We start from the raw sequence: 17,188 nt of genomic DNA on the forward strand, positions 1-17,188 counted from the left end.
TAGTTTGTATTTTATTCAACAAATATCACCATACAGATACAAAACATATAGTAGTTATATACCACCGTAAACGGTGCGTAGATACACATTATATCTCGATTATATATATTTTAAACACAAATAGATACCAGACTACTCATCAAGATTAAAACTTGCAAACTCTCAATTGTGGATTGAGCACTGTGACATGGCTCTTTCTGGTAATTACTCAACTGGCGAACGCTCAACGGCTAGATCCATTACACTCCACGGCTAGATCCATTACGACAATGTGGAGACTAAGGAATGGGACAACATATAGTATGTCCTATTTACTAAGTAAGTAGAGCAGGAGAAAGGCCATCAGCCTGAAGGAGAGGTATGCGAGCGTGGCGCATGGCCCTCCGCCACCAAGCGCCTCTCCCAGGCGGGACATGCGCACGAGCGCAGAGGTCACGGACTGGAAGGCGTGGGCCCAGGAGTGGGCGCCATACAGTCCGTGCAGAGAGAGGCTGTAGGCGCTAAGCAACAGGGCCAGCAGCAGGGCCACCATCAACAGCCGGCTCTTTACTCGTGCCTCTCGGTGCAGCAGAGGCAGCGCCAGGCACCGCCTCGCTCCGCGGTGGAGCAGGGGGAGCTGAAGAGCCTTGAGGGACTCCACGAACACCAACAGCGCCAGCGCCACCCTGAGACGCTCGTCCAGCGAGGCCAGCTTGCCAAACGTCACATTGCCATCTGGGAGATCCACCGTCATTCAAATTAACAATTGTCTAAAATTACACGTCCCGGTATATGTTTTACGTTATGTAGGTGTGACATAAATTGTATGGTCTTTGACAACAAAAGTTCATGCGCCATTACAGAGAATTAAAGTTTATTGCATGTGCATGTCACAACACGTATAAGGCATAATGTGCATTACCCCGCTTGAGATAAAACATCTTCCATGCAGTAGTTTTACTGAATTACACAGTATTTAGATGTATTATTTCATAGATTGTAGAAATTAAATAGCATACATTACCACACTGTTATACTGTAGTAATATTTTAATTCTAGTTTATTTGTCATAGCATACATTTCTTATCAACTACATACCTTGTGTATATGTTTCAAGGGTTTCTTTAAGTGTCATTGTCTGCTGATAATACGCCACTGCAGTGGTTATCCTTAGACCAAAGCACAGAAGTTCTACTAAATGTGTCACCTTTTTAAAATAGGCACCTCTCTCTTTACAGATTTTGGGAACGTCACACGCCAATAACAGCAGGTTAAGGACAAAAATGGAGACGTAAGCAGTCAGGTTGAGATTAAACTGCAACTCTCCGATCTCCAGGATGGAAAAGACCCGTGCGTTGACTTGTGGCTTGGCAACACCTAAATGGAAATGTATGGATTTTAATGTTACTGCTGTATAGTAATTGACAAAAAAGTGTCCATTAAAACAAATTATATATTCTACACATCACTTTCATTAAATAAATTAGATGCGTGTTCCTCCGCCCAAAGGAGCATTGGAAGGAGCTCAACTCCACTGACAGCCCTGAGCCAGTGGTGGAAATTCCACAGTTCCATAGCTGGAACCAATCTCAATAGAAGAACGAATGTAATATTTTCCAAATACGGTGCACATTTTATATTACACTGGAAGAATTAATGGCCAAGTCTACCCCCAAACGGGGTGTTTAGGAACAATTTGTTCCATTTATTCATTATTAAGCATTCTGGCTTACTCGAGTCTGACTTTGAGTGGTTTCACCACAGATACTATTTGCTTGCAATTGCATGAAGCAACCACCAAATTTTACAAAGTTTGTAATTGACAAATGAATACACATGTTTAATCAAATTTCGCACAATTGTCAATGGTGAATACAGAGGGACTCACCAGGTGACGAGAAGATCAGCAGCAGAGTCAAATGACAGACCAGTTTTGTGTTTGCGTTGAGCACTGAGACTTCGGTGACCAATGCTGCCGTGCGTGGGTCTACCCAGGAGTTCTCTCTCAGGTAGGCCACAGTGTCGGCTGCTTTCACTGCATCATTCGCCGCCTCCACCAAATAGCCGCCTCTGCCCTGGCGTTCTGAAAACATGACGTTCAGTGTTAGGTAAGATAAAGTGCAATAGACCATTTCTATCTTAGCATACTTGAGTTAGTCTCATTCCGAACCGGATTCACCGGTATTGCAATGTCAGGATAATATGTTGATGTCTGATGTATCAATTAAATCATGATGATAATCAGGGTGCTTATACAATAAAGCTCAAACAGGTACATCATTTTACTTTCAGTGTAATATAATTATTTCTTTATTTGTTAATTTTCACATGGATATTCCCTCGAGATGAAACTTTTTGTTTGCAAGGGTGTTCAGGTTGTCGCATCGCATTTTAGGAATTGCCATTATTGTATATCCAGGAATTAAATCATACCAATTTATACTAACAAGGTCGTTTAGCAAATGCAATCAGGAAGTTTGAGTCGACTTGGGTTAAGAAGCAATCCACTGCAAGTTTTTGCTAAACAAAATAAAGTAAACACACGAAGACCTTAGTGGAGAATTTCAGTAGCTTGGGGTCTCTTTCGTGAGTGATGGTAAGTGGAGTGGGAGATCGGCCAGCGGATCGGTGCGACATCCACAGCGATGCGGGCACTGTACCATTCCGTGGTAGTGAAGCAGGAGCTGAGTTCTCGAACAAAGCTCTCGGTTTAGAGGACGATCTATGTCCCCACCCTCATCTATGGTCATGAGCTTTGGGTAATAAGCGAAAGGATGAGATTGTGGGTACAAGGAGCCGAAATGAGGTTTCTCTGCAGGGTTGCCGGGCTCATTCTCCGTGATTGGGTGAGGAGTTCGGTAATCCGGGAGAGCCTCCGAGTCGAGCCACTGCTCCGGATAGAGAGGAGCCAGTTGATGTGGTTCGGGCACCTGATGAAGATGCCCCCTGGTAGACTCTCCCTAGAACTCTACCGAGCACGTCCCACTGGCCAAAGACCTCGGGGCCGGCCCAGGACATCTGGCGAGTCTGTGTTGTTTGGCTGGCCTGGGAACGCCTGGAAATTCCCCAAGAAGAGCTAGAGCCTCTAGCCAGGGAAAGGAAGGACTGGAACGCCCTACTCAATATGCCGCCGCTGTGACCCTCACCAGAACAAGCAGATTGAGAAACGCAGGAACGAATACCTTAGGGCAGTTACTGAAGGCAAACTGGCATCAAAATCACGTATAAAGATAAAATAATAAATTAAATAATAGCATACGACGTTTCGATTGCAACACAAGCAATCATCATCAGGTATAAATGAAATAGCAACAAAAATCTAACCAGAAAACTATAGACAGACATATAAGCAGACAGATATCACCAAAATACATAGAGAGAGAGCAACACATAGGCACACAGAGAGAGAACGTCTCTGTGACGAGGCCTTAAATAGAGAGAGGGGGTGGGGGCGGAGAGAGGGAGGGGGTTAGAGAAAAAATTAGCATGTCAATGAGTAGGACGACGGGTGGTAAAGTACGCAAGCTTGTTGCTATTTCATTTATACCTGATGATGATTGCTTGTGTTGCAATCGAAACGTCGTATGCTATTATGTAATTTATTATTTTATCTTTATACGTGACTTTACCGAAAGAACCAAATAGTAATTCCTGCAGTCACGAAAGCTCCAAATTAAGATTGAACCACTTCTACGGGGAAGTTTTAAGTTCATCTTTTTTTCTCTCTCTGGGTTTTTTGTTTTCATTCTCTGCCTGTGTATTTAGTGTACTTTTTCTGTCTCCACTCGTTTTTTTGTCGTTCTTATGTTCTGCTCTGTCGGTGTGTCTCCGTTCCTCGTGTTTTGTGTTTTGTCTCTCTTTGGAATTTTCACACTTAAATTCTAGCTTAGCAATCTTTGAAATACGTAATTGACCAGGCTATGCGTTAATTGTGTGTTGACCGACTCTCTGTGTTGCATTACATTACATTTCGATATTTGGCTAGGTTATTTCATTTAATTTGTCTCTCTCCCGTTCTCCTAATTTTCAAGCTTGCGTACTTTACCACCCGTCATCCTACTCATTGGCATGCTAATTTTTTCTCTAACCCCCTCCCTCTCTCCGCCCCCTCTCTCTATTTAAGGCCTCGTCACAGGGACGTTCTCTCTCTGTGTGCCTATGTGTTGCTCTCTCTCTCTCTCTATGTATCTTGGTGATATCTGTCTGCTTATATGTTTGTCTATAGTTTTCTGGTTAGATTTTTGTTGCTATTTCATTTATACCTGATGATGATTGCTTGTGTTGCAATCGAAACGTCGTATGCTATTATTTAATTTATTATTTTATCTTTATATGTGACTTTACTGAAAGAACCAAAGGGTAATTCCTGCAGTCACGAAAGCTCCAAATTAAGATTGGCATCAAAATGTTATATTAAAGAGGGGGAGGTTTCTCCTTTTCAACCCTCTACCACCCCTTTTGTTCCTCTTACTGGATATTCGCCTCCCTAGACAAAACAAAAACCTACACTCCCGCTCGTAGTCCCGACGTGAGTGAGGCAGTGAGCCAAATTTCCTCCCCTTCCCTAAACCGAGGAGCACTGAGTTCGGGCTTTTGTCTGTAGGATTTCTGTACTACCTTCGCTTGTTATTGTTCGTTCTTTGTAACGCCGGGCTCTTGTCAACAAAAAAGTAGGTTGGAGCACTTTTGAAAAGCTAAACTGAATCATGGAAAGCACCGTACAAGTGTGCATAGAGAAGAAGGTGTACGACCAATTAATATTATCTGTGATGATAAATGGATCAAAAACATGGACATTGACAAAGGCATTGGACACAAAAGTTGAAAAAGTGGGCAAAGAAGCTCTGAGAATTGAACGCTTGCAATTACACTGAGCGAGGGAAAGAGGAGCACGTGAATCAAGAAAACAAACGCAGATCAGAGACATCACACTGACTGCTAAGAAAAAGTCAGCTCGACAGAAAACATCGCTACATTGCTACAAGCGACGATGACCAGTGGTCGAGACTTCTTCTTCTTGTTTGTCCATCAAGTTGATGATGACCATGGCACGTTTGGGTGCCAAACGTGCCATGGTACAGAATGGCACCCAATGGAGCGAATTTGCCTGAGAGCACCGCCGTGAAGATAGAGCAACGAGCATCGCCGTGAAGATAGAGCAACGAGACGAATTGTGGCATCGAGAGATTGTGTGGAATGGCAATGGTGTGGGAAGGATACCATCCAACAGTGGTGACTGTTATGAGATAATCACGGTTTTGAGTGAATGTTTGTTGTGCTTATAAATAATGGCATTTGAGTGTGTGGTCTTACCACCATTCATTGAGATGATCTCTTCTCCCATATCCTTGAATATCCAGTATTGGTCTCTCTCGGCTCCACCCGTACTATTGGACATCACCCAGGCTTTTGAATAGTTGTTCGTGTCTTCTTCAGGTGGAATGTACTGACCATTTTTCAACATTGCCACAAAATTCAGCTTACTCGATCCTAACATAGAAATAGATCATCGGTTACATTTATACTCGTTTGTATATTTTAAGTTGGAAAATAATCTCAGGAGTTGAACTTGCAGTGGAGGTGCCCATTATCTGGTATCATCCAAATGATATTTTCCAAATTTTAATGCGGCAATATTTCAAAACGTCAGTAATTTGAAGATTAACCTGTGACTGAATTCTGATATCAACAAAGTTCAATACTCCGATGCCTTACAAATGGTATTTCCATACTTTCCTATCAAGACATTTATTTTCTTTGCACAACGTTTCCATTTGAAAATTATTTTTTTGTTGCAAATACAATCCAGAACATATATTATAATAATTATCATCAAACCTCAAAGTTACATGACTATCACCCACACAATTAAGTAATCCATAGAAATAAGTGATTTCAAACAAAATTAATGAAAAGTACTTTTATATTCATTAGTAAGATGTAATAAAGCCTCATCATAAAGGATTTTGGGTAAGATCGGGTGAATATAAATGTACTTATGGGATCTAGCACAAAAACCTTTATGATGAATATAGGTCGCGAAAGCCTTCGTGATATAATAAGCAGTTTTTTTTCATACTTATATTTTTAATGTAGTAGCATTAACACCTCATGATAGCCATTTGAGACATGTCCTTGTTACATAGAAAACCAAAGTAAACCATACTGTTAGCATAATTAATAGTAAAAATTTACCCTTGGTGTATCTCAGCTGTTGCAGACGTACAAGCCCAACAATACATAAATGAAAGCGATTCATCTCGTTTCCAGGAGCTTCGCTCGTAGTCGCGCTGCTGCCGGTTTGTTTCATGTACGGCAAGAGTGAGTTGGACACCCAGTCCCAGTAGCTTTGGGCATCGGTAACCTTAATGCACAAACAGCATGCGTTCGTTCAATGTGCAATCTTCACGTGTCCACTGAATTGGTATAAAAGTTAGCAAATAATTCTCACGGCTTATGTGCAGGTAGGACCTTTTTGTCAGTATCAAAGTATGAAAAAACAAGAATATGTTTGACCCTTTCTGGAAATAAAACAGGTGTTAACATGTTCAAACACCAAACATAAACCTTTTGCAAGGAATCAAGTTCGCATTAACCAAATGTGGTTGTGGTGAACGTGCAAACAAACATGCATATATTTAAAAATATTTCTATTCGGTGTTTAAACATTTTAACACCTGTTTTATCGCCAGAAATGGTAAAACCGATTCTTGTTTTTCATATTATGTACAGGTATCTATTTCCGAACGTTCGATTCACTAAATTTTGCATAAACGCAATTGACAAATGATGGGCACTTTTCAATTAACGAAAGTTAATCACGGCACGTGCCACGAGATCATCAAACAAGAGCCACCCAGGAGACTGCATCATCCATCGGCGACAGCGTCACGGTGTCCCTGCAGTGCAACAGTAACGCCTCCACATCGCCTTTCCAGTCATTCCAACATGCAGCAGATCTTTTGGTGAGTTCCGTGAAAAGGTTAATTATTTTTTATTAAAATTATTATTCAATTGTTTATATTACGTTCTTTATTATTCATATTTTTTCATTGTGAAAATGTATATAGGTGTACATTTTTAGGTTAGGAGTAGAGTTGAAATGACTGTCTGAAACACATGCCTCATTTTTAATATTCAATTAATGGGAATAGCCATTCCGATTTACTAAATTTCGTTTTACGTGTTTTTTTAAGAACACATCCCTTTCGTAAACCGACGTATACCTGTATATCTAAGTGCCTGCGATATCGTTTGTAAGATTTGTGCATTTTCGTTGTATATTTATTGTTAAAGCAAGTTTGCTGTAAGGGTAAATATATAATGGGCAGAATCAATATCTTGCCAGGAAGATAATTTACGAGTCTTGTCATTGCCATTCTACGTTGTCCGCTGCTAAAGTTTGGATGGCTACAGTTATTTGACAGCGTACGGATGAGAGTTTGCACACTCTACAGATTCCCATGCCAGCCCACACCACCTCCATGCATCGCAAAGTCGTGCTGGCTCTGAGCTAGTTGGAAGCGGCACCAGGGATTGACAGCAAGGCATAAGATGGTGGCGCATCCACTGTGGGTCTCACACTTGGTGTCCCACAGACACGGCCATGCTCCTAGCCGCGCACCCAGCACCTGCTCACCCTGATCCTTGGTCCACCAGACCCTTTATGTATGTATGTTGAACTTCATTCGCACCTTATGCAGCCAACCGTGCTAATCGGAGGTGCGAGGGAGGGACAACAAACTCAACACAAAAATTAGTTCTAAAGAAATATGTTTAACGGTGACATGTTGCTACCATGCTGGTAGCTATGGAGGCCAGCCATCAATGGTGCTGTCAGCAGGCATACCAGGGAGCAGGGGGAGGGTGATGTGTGCCACAACGAGCACAATGCTTTGCGAAGGTGGCTCAGCGCAAGTTGGTTGGACCCCATCGCGCTTGGCTTAATGTGATGACGAACCCACCGCTCACATGTGATTGGCGAGAGAGAAATTTACAGAGGGCCGCTACGTTCTGAAGTTCATCAACGTGTTAGACTAACGTGCCCAATGAAAGAAAATTAGACTGACAGGTGTATTTACACATACTGAAAAAAAGTGTTATGAGTGACTATGAAATGCATTTTTGTTACCTTTCCAAATTTTCCCACGATGAAGGTTTTCTCTACATTAGTTTTAAGAGACTTTGTATAATCTCCTATAATTAAGCATTCAGCTAACAGCAGCGCCACGAGGTACAGAGCGCGTAAAACGTGCGTCGGTTTGAGACACGTTTGTCTTTTACTTTCGGAAGCACCTTGTCTTGGGATTGGAGAAGACTTCTCTGTTGGGAGGAAATACATTCTTTGTGACACATTCTATAATGTTCTTTAAGCAACTTGAACATTTAAATATATTCTCAGTAAAAAATGTCGTATTCCAAATGCTATTTTTTTAAGTACTGTGTTAATATATATTGCTTTTGAAGGATGTCTATTGGTGTGTATATTGTGAGCATTATTTGCAACACGGCTTATATGGCTCTCTTCCATGAGCATGTCACAAAGATTGCAATTTCCTTGCCCTGTACATTGCTGGTTTGCAGTTTTTCTTTTCCAGCGCTGTCCATTATTTCATAACTCTCCGTGTACGGTTTTAATATCTCGTCTGCTTGATATTTTTCATTCTTTTTCCACATTAAAACTCGACCCACAGCAAACACGATATTCTGCAATGCACACAATGCGTAAGTTACAGTCACATATGAACATGCAAAAAACATTTTGCGAGCTCCAATGGACACCTCACAGTATTAAACAATGCATTTCACAGCACGGGGGTTGAAAAAGTTATTTGATGATGAAAGAAAAATCAAGTTAGTGAACAATTAATGTTTTTACCTTATTATATGTGCTGGAAAACCTTGCCCAACGCGGCTTTATCGACCGTGTGTCTCGGCTCTACATGGTGTACCTAATGAGGAAGGTTTTCCGGAATATTGGGGTCATGTTTCGGCTCTATACAGTTTGAATGAAATATTCTCATCTCCGTGTCGACAAAGTAGTGCCGTGAGAGTGCTGCATCCCTTGGAAGGTGGGAATCAATCGACTCTGAGAACGATTTATTTATCGTGCATGTTTTTTCGTGCGTTTGTTTTTGGGTGATAATATAACACTCAACAACAACCGCCATTCGCCACTAAGTGGCGGTGACGTCACGACGACGCTTGTGCCAGGTCATGTGCACCTTGAGGCCACACTCAACACACACAACGACACAAGCAAATATACCCTTATTTCCCCATGCATTTAGCCGTCCACTTGTTCAGGACATGAGAAAGACGCCTAGATGGCGAAACATTGACTTTCAAGTGGCAGTGTTAGGGGCGAGTGTTGGGTGTGAGTGCCGCGATGCAGGAAGAGGAATGGAGATGCGGGTTTTGTGTTTAGGTTAAATTGAAAAATAAAGATTTTATACACACGAAATGGAGAGCGACTCAGCATCCTGTAGAACAATAAAAATGGCGGAAATTGTGCATAATTTGTCAAACAAAGAGGAAGTGGGTGATCATTTCGTACCAAGGAACACAACCCTATTTTCCCCATGAGGCATGTTATTTGTCGAACACGGTTTTGGTCAATACAGCATTTTCCCGAAACGTAACCCCCAGGTTCAGCGAGGTCTGCCTGTACTTCCAATTCAAACTTTAACATATGTAAGACAAATCATCCCTGAAAATTACTTGAAGAAGTAAAATATAGTACAGTTGAGGGCTGTGTACTTTGTGTGAGAAATATTTTCCTCCATTGACTTTCCCCCCAAAAAATGGGACCGGATCATCTCAAACCATCTGTACATGTCCTCAGAGCTCCAATACGAAACGTACTAAATCTTTCAATGAGACTGGCAGAGGACATATATAAGTGGTGGGAGGTTCTACATACCACCAGCCCTCTGAATAGAGGACATCGCAACAATAAATATGCCCTCTAATATAAAGTTTCAAGATAACACCGACTCTAACCCAACGATGGCAGATGAACCCCGCTGCTTTCCTCCCGAACTGTCCATGTGTTCTTCCCCCATATCCAACATTGAGCAATCATCCTGCAGATTGACCCCGATGTGCTGCTGATAGGGTCAAGGCCGAACTCCCACTTAAAATACGCATGAGCTAACTCTTGATTACTGAACTAGAGGCGTGCATCACTAGGACACCTTGTAAATATTTAATATGTTGATGTCAATAAAAAAACTGTCTTGTAAATCATCCAAAATATTACATCACCTCGCTTCAGAATGGGGCATGTGACTTTATTCACCATTTTACCTTCATGGGTTGAATCAGTATGACTGACAAGACAAAAGAGAAGAGGAATCGGAAGAGCCAGCGGTTGGCCTTCTCTGAGCCCCACTCCATGCTGTAGAGGATCGTGAAGAAGCCAGAGCTCAGGACAGTCAGGACTATGAGACACCAACCCACGAATCTGCAGCCACCGGGCCAAGGGCCCCTCCAGGAGCTCTTCTGGCCTGGAGGCCGCTCGCTCTCTGAGCGGCTGTTGCGGAATATGAGCACGACCACGAGGCTGACGGGCACCTCCACCAGGCTGCCGAGGAGGCTGATTAGGACGTCGGTGAGAGACAGCGGCCCCACCGCGACCCCGCCTCCCGCCTCGTTGGCTGCCTGCTTCTTGCCGAACCACATGGCGTTGGCGATCATCATGAGGAAGAGGAGCGTAACGCAACAGGAGATGCGCTGCACGCGGGAGAAGTTGGTCTTGAATGGGCGAAAGAAAACGGAAAACCTGCCAGAACAGAAACAAACTTTACTAAAAGAAAGCATTCCTAGATGTATTCATATATTTTAATGATCTTCCAAAGTAGTTTTAAACAAGCATGTCTTAATGTTAACTTAATAACCTTGTAAAAAACAATTAAGAAAGGCGTCTCACATATACCACTATCGTCTTCTATGGCTTTTACTCACCAGAGATGACCTTCAGAAAAGTTTCCCTTAAGTGCTTCATGGACCATCCATGAATTGTTGAATGAAAAGTGATCATTTTTTACCTGAAATATCTTTCCATAATGCCCTATGATCATGTCCGATGATTCCATTGAATTCACACAAAAGAAATGCCTGTCGATGAACAGTGAGTGGTAAGAGCATGTTTTACATGAGAAAATAAAATCATTTCAGGTTTGAGCCCATGAATGCTCGTTTTTACGTGGCTAGCAGGTTATAAAAGTTGTACTGCATCTGCTGACCTCATGAAGTCATGCTCACTGGCACCGACAGGCCATTTACCTGAATTATTTGAATCATGATTTCACATTAAACTTTTTTAATATGTCATATCATCACAAGCAGCAGTTGTTAAAATGTATTTTATACAAATAATTGTATTCGCTGAACTCATGCATATTTATTATCACTTAAACAGGAAGAGAGCAGCACAACACTTGCTAAGGGCAGGGCAGCACGATATTTGTTTACCTCACAATTGATACAAATGCACAATTATATAATTTTATGTAAACCGACAAATATGGGGAGGAGGCGTAATTTATATTGTTATTAACATTCTTTATAACGGCGCTGAATGAATATTTTTGTAACTAAGTTGTGATTCTATTTTGCACAAGTACATAACAGGAATATGCCTTTTCTGCAGGAGCTGAAGTTATACAGCTGTACTTTATTACAGTGAGTGCAGCTGCAATGTATTTTATTATGCTTGAAAAACCAGGAAGTGAACAATACATCTTTACTCTCATGCAGCCTTGCGGCAGCATTGCTAGGCAACAAGGCTGTAAAAGCATGGAAAAACATGTTCCTTCGGAGTGGGCAGGTAGGAACTTGGTTGGATAGCGCATTCGTGCACAACAGACAAATATGCACGACAGACAGACAAATAATCCCTGGTGGGCAGTGTGGAACTTGTTGTTCCGACCTGTAATATGCATTGTCATATAATACTCCGTAAAGTATTTTTTTTATTGGGGTGGGGGGGAGTTAATTTATATGCTTCATGTTAACCTAAAATGCATTAATTAGTTTTATCTTTTACAAGTAATGCATTTGCTTTTTTGGACAAACTGAATCACCTTAAGGCTGGGAATGTTGAAAGAAACACGAGGAAAAAGATCCGCCTTTTTATTTTCAAGGCTTCCATTTTATGAATGGAGCCACCCTCCCCCAGTTCCATTTTGTGAATGAAACATCACCTATCTCCTCATTGGCCCGAGTCGCGGCGGTGCCCCCCCCCCCCCCACCACTAACCCCCCCTCTACCAACCCCAACCCACCGCTCCCATTGGTCGGCGAAACCCCGCGAGCTCGATTAATTAAATAATTGTATTCGGCGCCCCTGAGCCAATGGGAGGGCTCTGGTGGGGCGGGGCCGTGGTATGCACGACAGACAAATAATCCCTGGTGGGCAGTGTGGAACCTGTTGTTCCTACCTGTAACATTGCCAATACAATCGCCACGTTTTGAGAGCTAACATGTTTAATAATAATATTTTTTTAGTTTAATTTTTATTTTATTTTTTTACCTACGTGACTTTACCAACAGAACCAAAGAGTGTGGATCTTTGCAGTCACGATAACTTCAAATCTAGAAATAATAATTTAAACTTGTAATGCGCACTCTTGAAAATAGAGAATGACTCAGAGGCGCGAGACAGAACCACAGACGAACGGGAAGACAGCAGCCACACTATGATCCAATGCCGACAATTACCCGAGTTCTGCGGTTCTCGATATACTAAGGTGTTATCAGCACATTAATGAGTGTTTACATTTGGGAGGAAACCAGAGCATCTGGAGAAAACCCGCGCATGCGAGGCGGAAACACTTGTCCCATACGGATGTTTAACTTGCGCTCATGTATGAAGGGCTAAAGATAAAAGTATGGTTGGAGTTTGCAAATTAATCACAATATTTTGATCATGCCTCGTGCAAAAACATAATAACAGGTAACACTTTGATGCGTAATTTTTGTTAATTTATTAAGTGAATTTGATTACCGCATGGTGTCTTTCAGTTAGTGTAATTATACAATTTGTGGTGTTGCACTATACTTACACTTGCTGCTTTTCTAGGTCCAGTACCGAGATTTCACTGACAAACAAACAGTCAAAGGAATCTGCATCTTTGAGCCACAGTTTAACATCCAGTGGGTACCCATAGTTTTTTGGCACAGAGAAGAGGAAGTTGTATATGCTGTCTCTTTTAAACTCCTGTTAACAAGATGGTACATAATTGTAAATGTTCAACAAAATGTAAGAATTCCCCTGAGGGGTGGTTTTATCATATTCTGTCAAAAAAAGTGTTTGAATACATGCGTCCATAATAAAGGTCTTAGTTAGATTTTTTTCCACGTCGTTTAGTGGTAGTTAAATTGAAGGTGGAGGGGTTACCAGCCCCTTACACCCATCCAGCGCCCCTATTTGGCTGCTGTTGTGGCTCCAAGCGTTATGAGCGGTATAGCCAATTGGAATTGGCCTTCCCTCCATGGCATTGCTAACATCCACGACAGCGTTATCATCCGGCACCACATTTACAACTTGAAAGGGTATACTTCATTATTACGTTGCAATCAATCTAGAATGTTAACAACATCAACAGATATCAGCCCACTTTTATATGTAATCTTTATATCTGATGGATAATGTAGAATATGAACATCGAACATGTTTATTGTGCTCTAGCAATTTTAGGCTTGAAGGTCATTTGAGCCCATGGTTGGCTACAAACTCCCAAACAGGGAGAAACGAGCTGCCATGCCCACTTACAGCCACGCCCACTGAACCACTAGCACCACCCCCCCCCCCCCCCCCTTACAGCGAATGGCCGCAACCTTTCTGTTGGTGGCCCTGCCTACAGCTTGTAGGCCCCACTTTTTTCCCCTATAATTTGTCAAGCATGAGGCCAGAAAATTCTCAACCAGTACAACATCCCAATGTTTGCAAATTACTCACCAGGACAGCCTTTTCCTAACCGGGACTATACAGGCCAACACAGGACAATTTTCAGTTTTTTTCTACACTGGCCACTCAGTGATCCAAGGCCGTAAGCATGGAGTCAACATTGGGGGGGGGGGGGCAAATCTTCCAGGGGGTCTAGGCGTCCCCCCCCCAGAAAAAAACATCTAAATTTGAAAACGAATTTCCTGCCTAAAATATTTTAAAAAATCACTAACACATGGGATGGACTTTTTTTTTACAATAATGTCTAATAGTGTATTGTATTACATTGCTCTGTTTTTTCTGTTTTACCTTTTCTTGTTTCATTGTATGTAATGGCAGAGATTAGGGATTAATAAAGTACAACCACAATCATATGAACAGAAATCTATGCATTGTTATATGAAGACAAGTCCAGATATTGTGGCCAAGGTTTAGCAAATTGTTTTTTTTTTTTCGTTTACATAGCATAGCAAACATTTTTATATATATTGTTGATAGTAATATATTGGGGGGGACATTTTGAGCATATTTGAATATTGGTGGGGGATGTGTCCCAATATATATTATAATTACGGCCATGCAGTGATCCAAACACACCTTTATCTCTGGGTGAGCGAGCTCTCGTATCCCCGTGTCGAACTCTTTAAAGTAGAGGGTGAAGCAGACCCCACAGCGCGTGCCCGCATCCTGTCGTTTCGCTGTGGCCACTCGTAGCACGAGCAAGCACTGGTTCTCATCGTCCACGTCGAACAGAAAGAACATCCTGTTCTGCGAAATTAATATATCACATTACGCAATAAGATGCAAAAACATAAGCAATCAATTAAATGTCTTATACTGTAACTATTTTATGTGTCAATGGGATCGTGGGTTCGAACCCAACCCTAATGCCTGTATATTTAGAGTTTGCATGTCTCTCTCCACATGGTCGCTTGGATTTTTCTCCGGGTCCTCCAGTTTTTTCTTCCACATTTATAAGCATGCATTTAGAGTATTTGGCTGTTATAAATTTTCATATGATAAGCCACTTCGTTGAAATATAATTTTTGACCAGGTCGCTTGTAAAAAAGTGCTATACAGGTACTCCTCTACTTACGAGCATTCGACTTACGAACTATGTCCAGATGCATGTTCAGACCGAGAATCGTAAGTTCGGTATCATTACCCAGCATTCGCAGCATTTCTGCTGGCAATGCTGGGTATGGATCCAAACACTGAAAGGATTACGAAGGTGTCAGCAGCTGTTCATGATGCTATTGCCTATTACAAATTTATTTATGAATAGAAGAAGAGAGCAACTGTGCAGACATTTCTTCAGTTTTTCAAGAGAGTAGAGAGGAAACACGAGCACCAAAGGGAATTAACATCTCCATCTGCAGAACATAAATAACCAGTGGCATCTACATATGCAGAACATGAAAAACCAGTGGCATATACATCTCCAGAAAATTGAAGAACCAGTGGCATCTGCATCTGCAGAACATGAAGAACCAGTGGCATCTACAGATTATACAACTTTTAAAGCCATTTTCCGTGTTTAGTGTACATGCCATACAACATGTTTGGAATCAACAGGACTAAAGTTGGACTTACGAACAAATTGACTTTCAAACAGACCTCTGGAACCTAACTCGTTCGTAAGTAGAGGAGTCTCTGTAGAGCTCAGTGGACCTTACCTTTATATTTACGTGATTTAACCAAGAAAACCTCTATGATGGAAGCTAAAAGTAGTTTATTTTAGTTTATGCATAAGTGGTGGTGATGTTGAAGCACGCACACACCAAACCGGCCGACTTACAATGTTTACCGGTGTAAGTGATTGTGTCATCTCTGACCAGGCTTCCTGAGGGAAGGGGGCTGTGGGGGTGCGTGTGATTCCACAGAGCCCCGCCTCTCTGTGGGAAGCGGTACAAACCTGTTCTGGGCAGTTGGTGTGATGTACGCCCAGGGCCTCCTGAGGGGAGGGGGCTGGGGGGTCTCTGTGATTCCAGAGAAACCCGCCCTCAGTGGGAAATCGTATAAAAGGTGGGACCCGGAGAACAAAGAAAGAGTTCGACCCAAGTCAAGACGAAGAACCAGTGAAGACTGAAGTCTAGCTAGATAGACCCAGGGACTCCTGACCTGCTGCCCTTTTGAAGGCCGGGCAGAGCAAGCCAGTGGTGCTACCCCAGAGCCGCGAGGGCTGATGGCCTTCTAAGGGCCGGACTCGTGTGGCTGGTGGTCAAGACCTGTGCCAAAGCTGAGCCAAGTCAGTTAGCCTCCTTGTGAAGGTCTAGAATAGAGGGACGTAGGGAGTTAACGTGGGGTGTTAACTTGGGGGATACTTCCCTCAATAGAACGGGTGAAGAAGCCATTACCTCTTCGAGTGTCAGGGTCGTACTACTCTGCTGTATTTGAAGTTATCTGTAATAAATCCGTGTTGCCTCAAGTCAACCCTCTCCGTCGTCATAAAAGGCCACTATGCATACTAAACAAATAAAATAAGTTTACAATGATACCATGCCAGTTACCTTTTCGTTATCCTTGATGTCTGCCTTCCTTGCCCACAGCAGCATTATGAGATAGAGCAAGATGATCACAATTACAGTGGCAAACACGGCGCCGTTTGACACCAGGTCAAACTTCGTGAACACCGTCGAGAAGTCGATGGTGTTTGGGGCCAACACCTCTGCCGCCACGAAGACTCGCTCGCGACCGGCGTTCGTTGTGGTGGCCTTGTGACCTCCACCAACCACACAAACAGTGCTATCTATTGTGGAGTTCGGGTGCACCTGTGTAAGGAATATCAAGGTGAAGCCATTACAAATTAATTTACAACAAAAATGATTGCTTCAATGTGAATGAGTCATTAATCCAATACATTCAACTAGCTGATGACACGAAAAGGATTACGTGTATATTTTTGTTTTAAGTACTGGAAACAGATAAAATAAGTCGGCATCTCGTGATTTGTTACACGCATCACAATTCTTGGTTGTGATTTGATTCAACGATACTCTTTTAACCTTGTTGTGAATGCAGTCCGTTCGTTTTGGTGGTGCTCTGTATCACACAGACTGTTTCATTTACGGTGGCGCTAGAATGCACCTTTTCCATTATTCAAAAACATTAATAAGTACACGTTTTGGCATTTTTATTTAATATGGCTTTAATATTGATTACCAAGTTAATTATCATGTGCAGTGTAAATGACACAAAGCGCCTGTCAAAATGTATTTACAATAGTTTGACACTTTTAGATAAAGTGGAAGTTTTTTGG

The 17,188-nt window shown here is 42.1% G+C and overlaps 1 protein-coding gene across 1 annotated transcript in view; it reads right to left on the reverse strand.

Moving 5' to 3' along the window:
* LOC133349892 (polycystin-1-like protein 2) overlaps positions 1–17,188 on the reverse strand; it is a 47,059-nt gene continuing 29,871 nt past the window's right edge. The window contains exons 17-28 of the mRNA XM_061563732.1: positions 16,440–16,700; positions 14,527–14,697; positions 13,046–13,200; positions 10,945–11,097; positions 10,288–10,762; positions 8,541–8,685; positions 8,111–8,301; positions 6,175–6,343; positions 5,293–5,469; positions 1,868–2,062; positions 1,078–1,356; positions 1–714 (exon numbers count right to left, since the gene is read on the reverse strand). Coding sequence (XP_061419716.1) covers positions 308–714; positions 1,078–1,356; positions 1,868–2,062; positions 5,293–5,469; positions 6,175–6,343; positions 8,111–8,301; positions 8,541–8,685; positions 10,288–10,762; positions 10,945–11,097; positions 13,046–13,200; positions 14,527–14,697; positions 16,440–16,700 — 2,778 coding nt within the window. The 3' untranslated portion in view covers positions 1–307. The remainder of the gene's footprint in view (positions 715–1,077; positions 1,357–1,867; positions 2,063–5,292; positions 5,470–6,174; positions 6,344–8,110; positions 8,302–8,540; positions 8,686–10,287; positions 10,763–10,944; positions 11,098–13,045; positions 13,201–14,526; positions 14,698–16,439; positions 16,701–17,188) is intronic.

This window comes from Lethenteron reissneri, chromosome 32, assembly GCF_015708825.2.
Source record: "Lethenteron reissneri isolate LAM-NWPU_2019-01 chromosome 32, ASM1570882v1, whole genome shotgun sequence".
NCBI lineage: Eukaryota > Metazoa > Chordata > Hyperoartia > Petromyzontiformes > Petromyzontidae > Lethenteron > Lethenteron reissneri.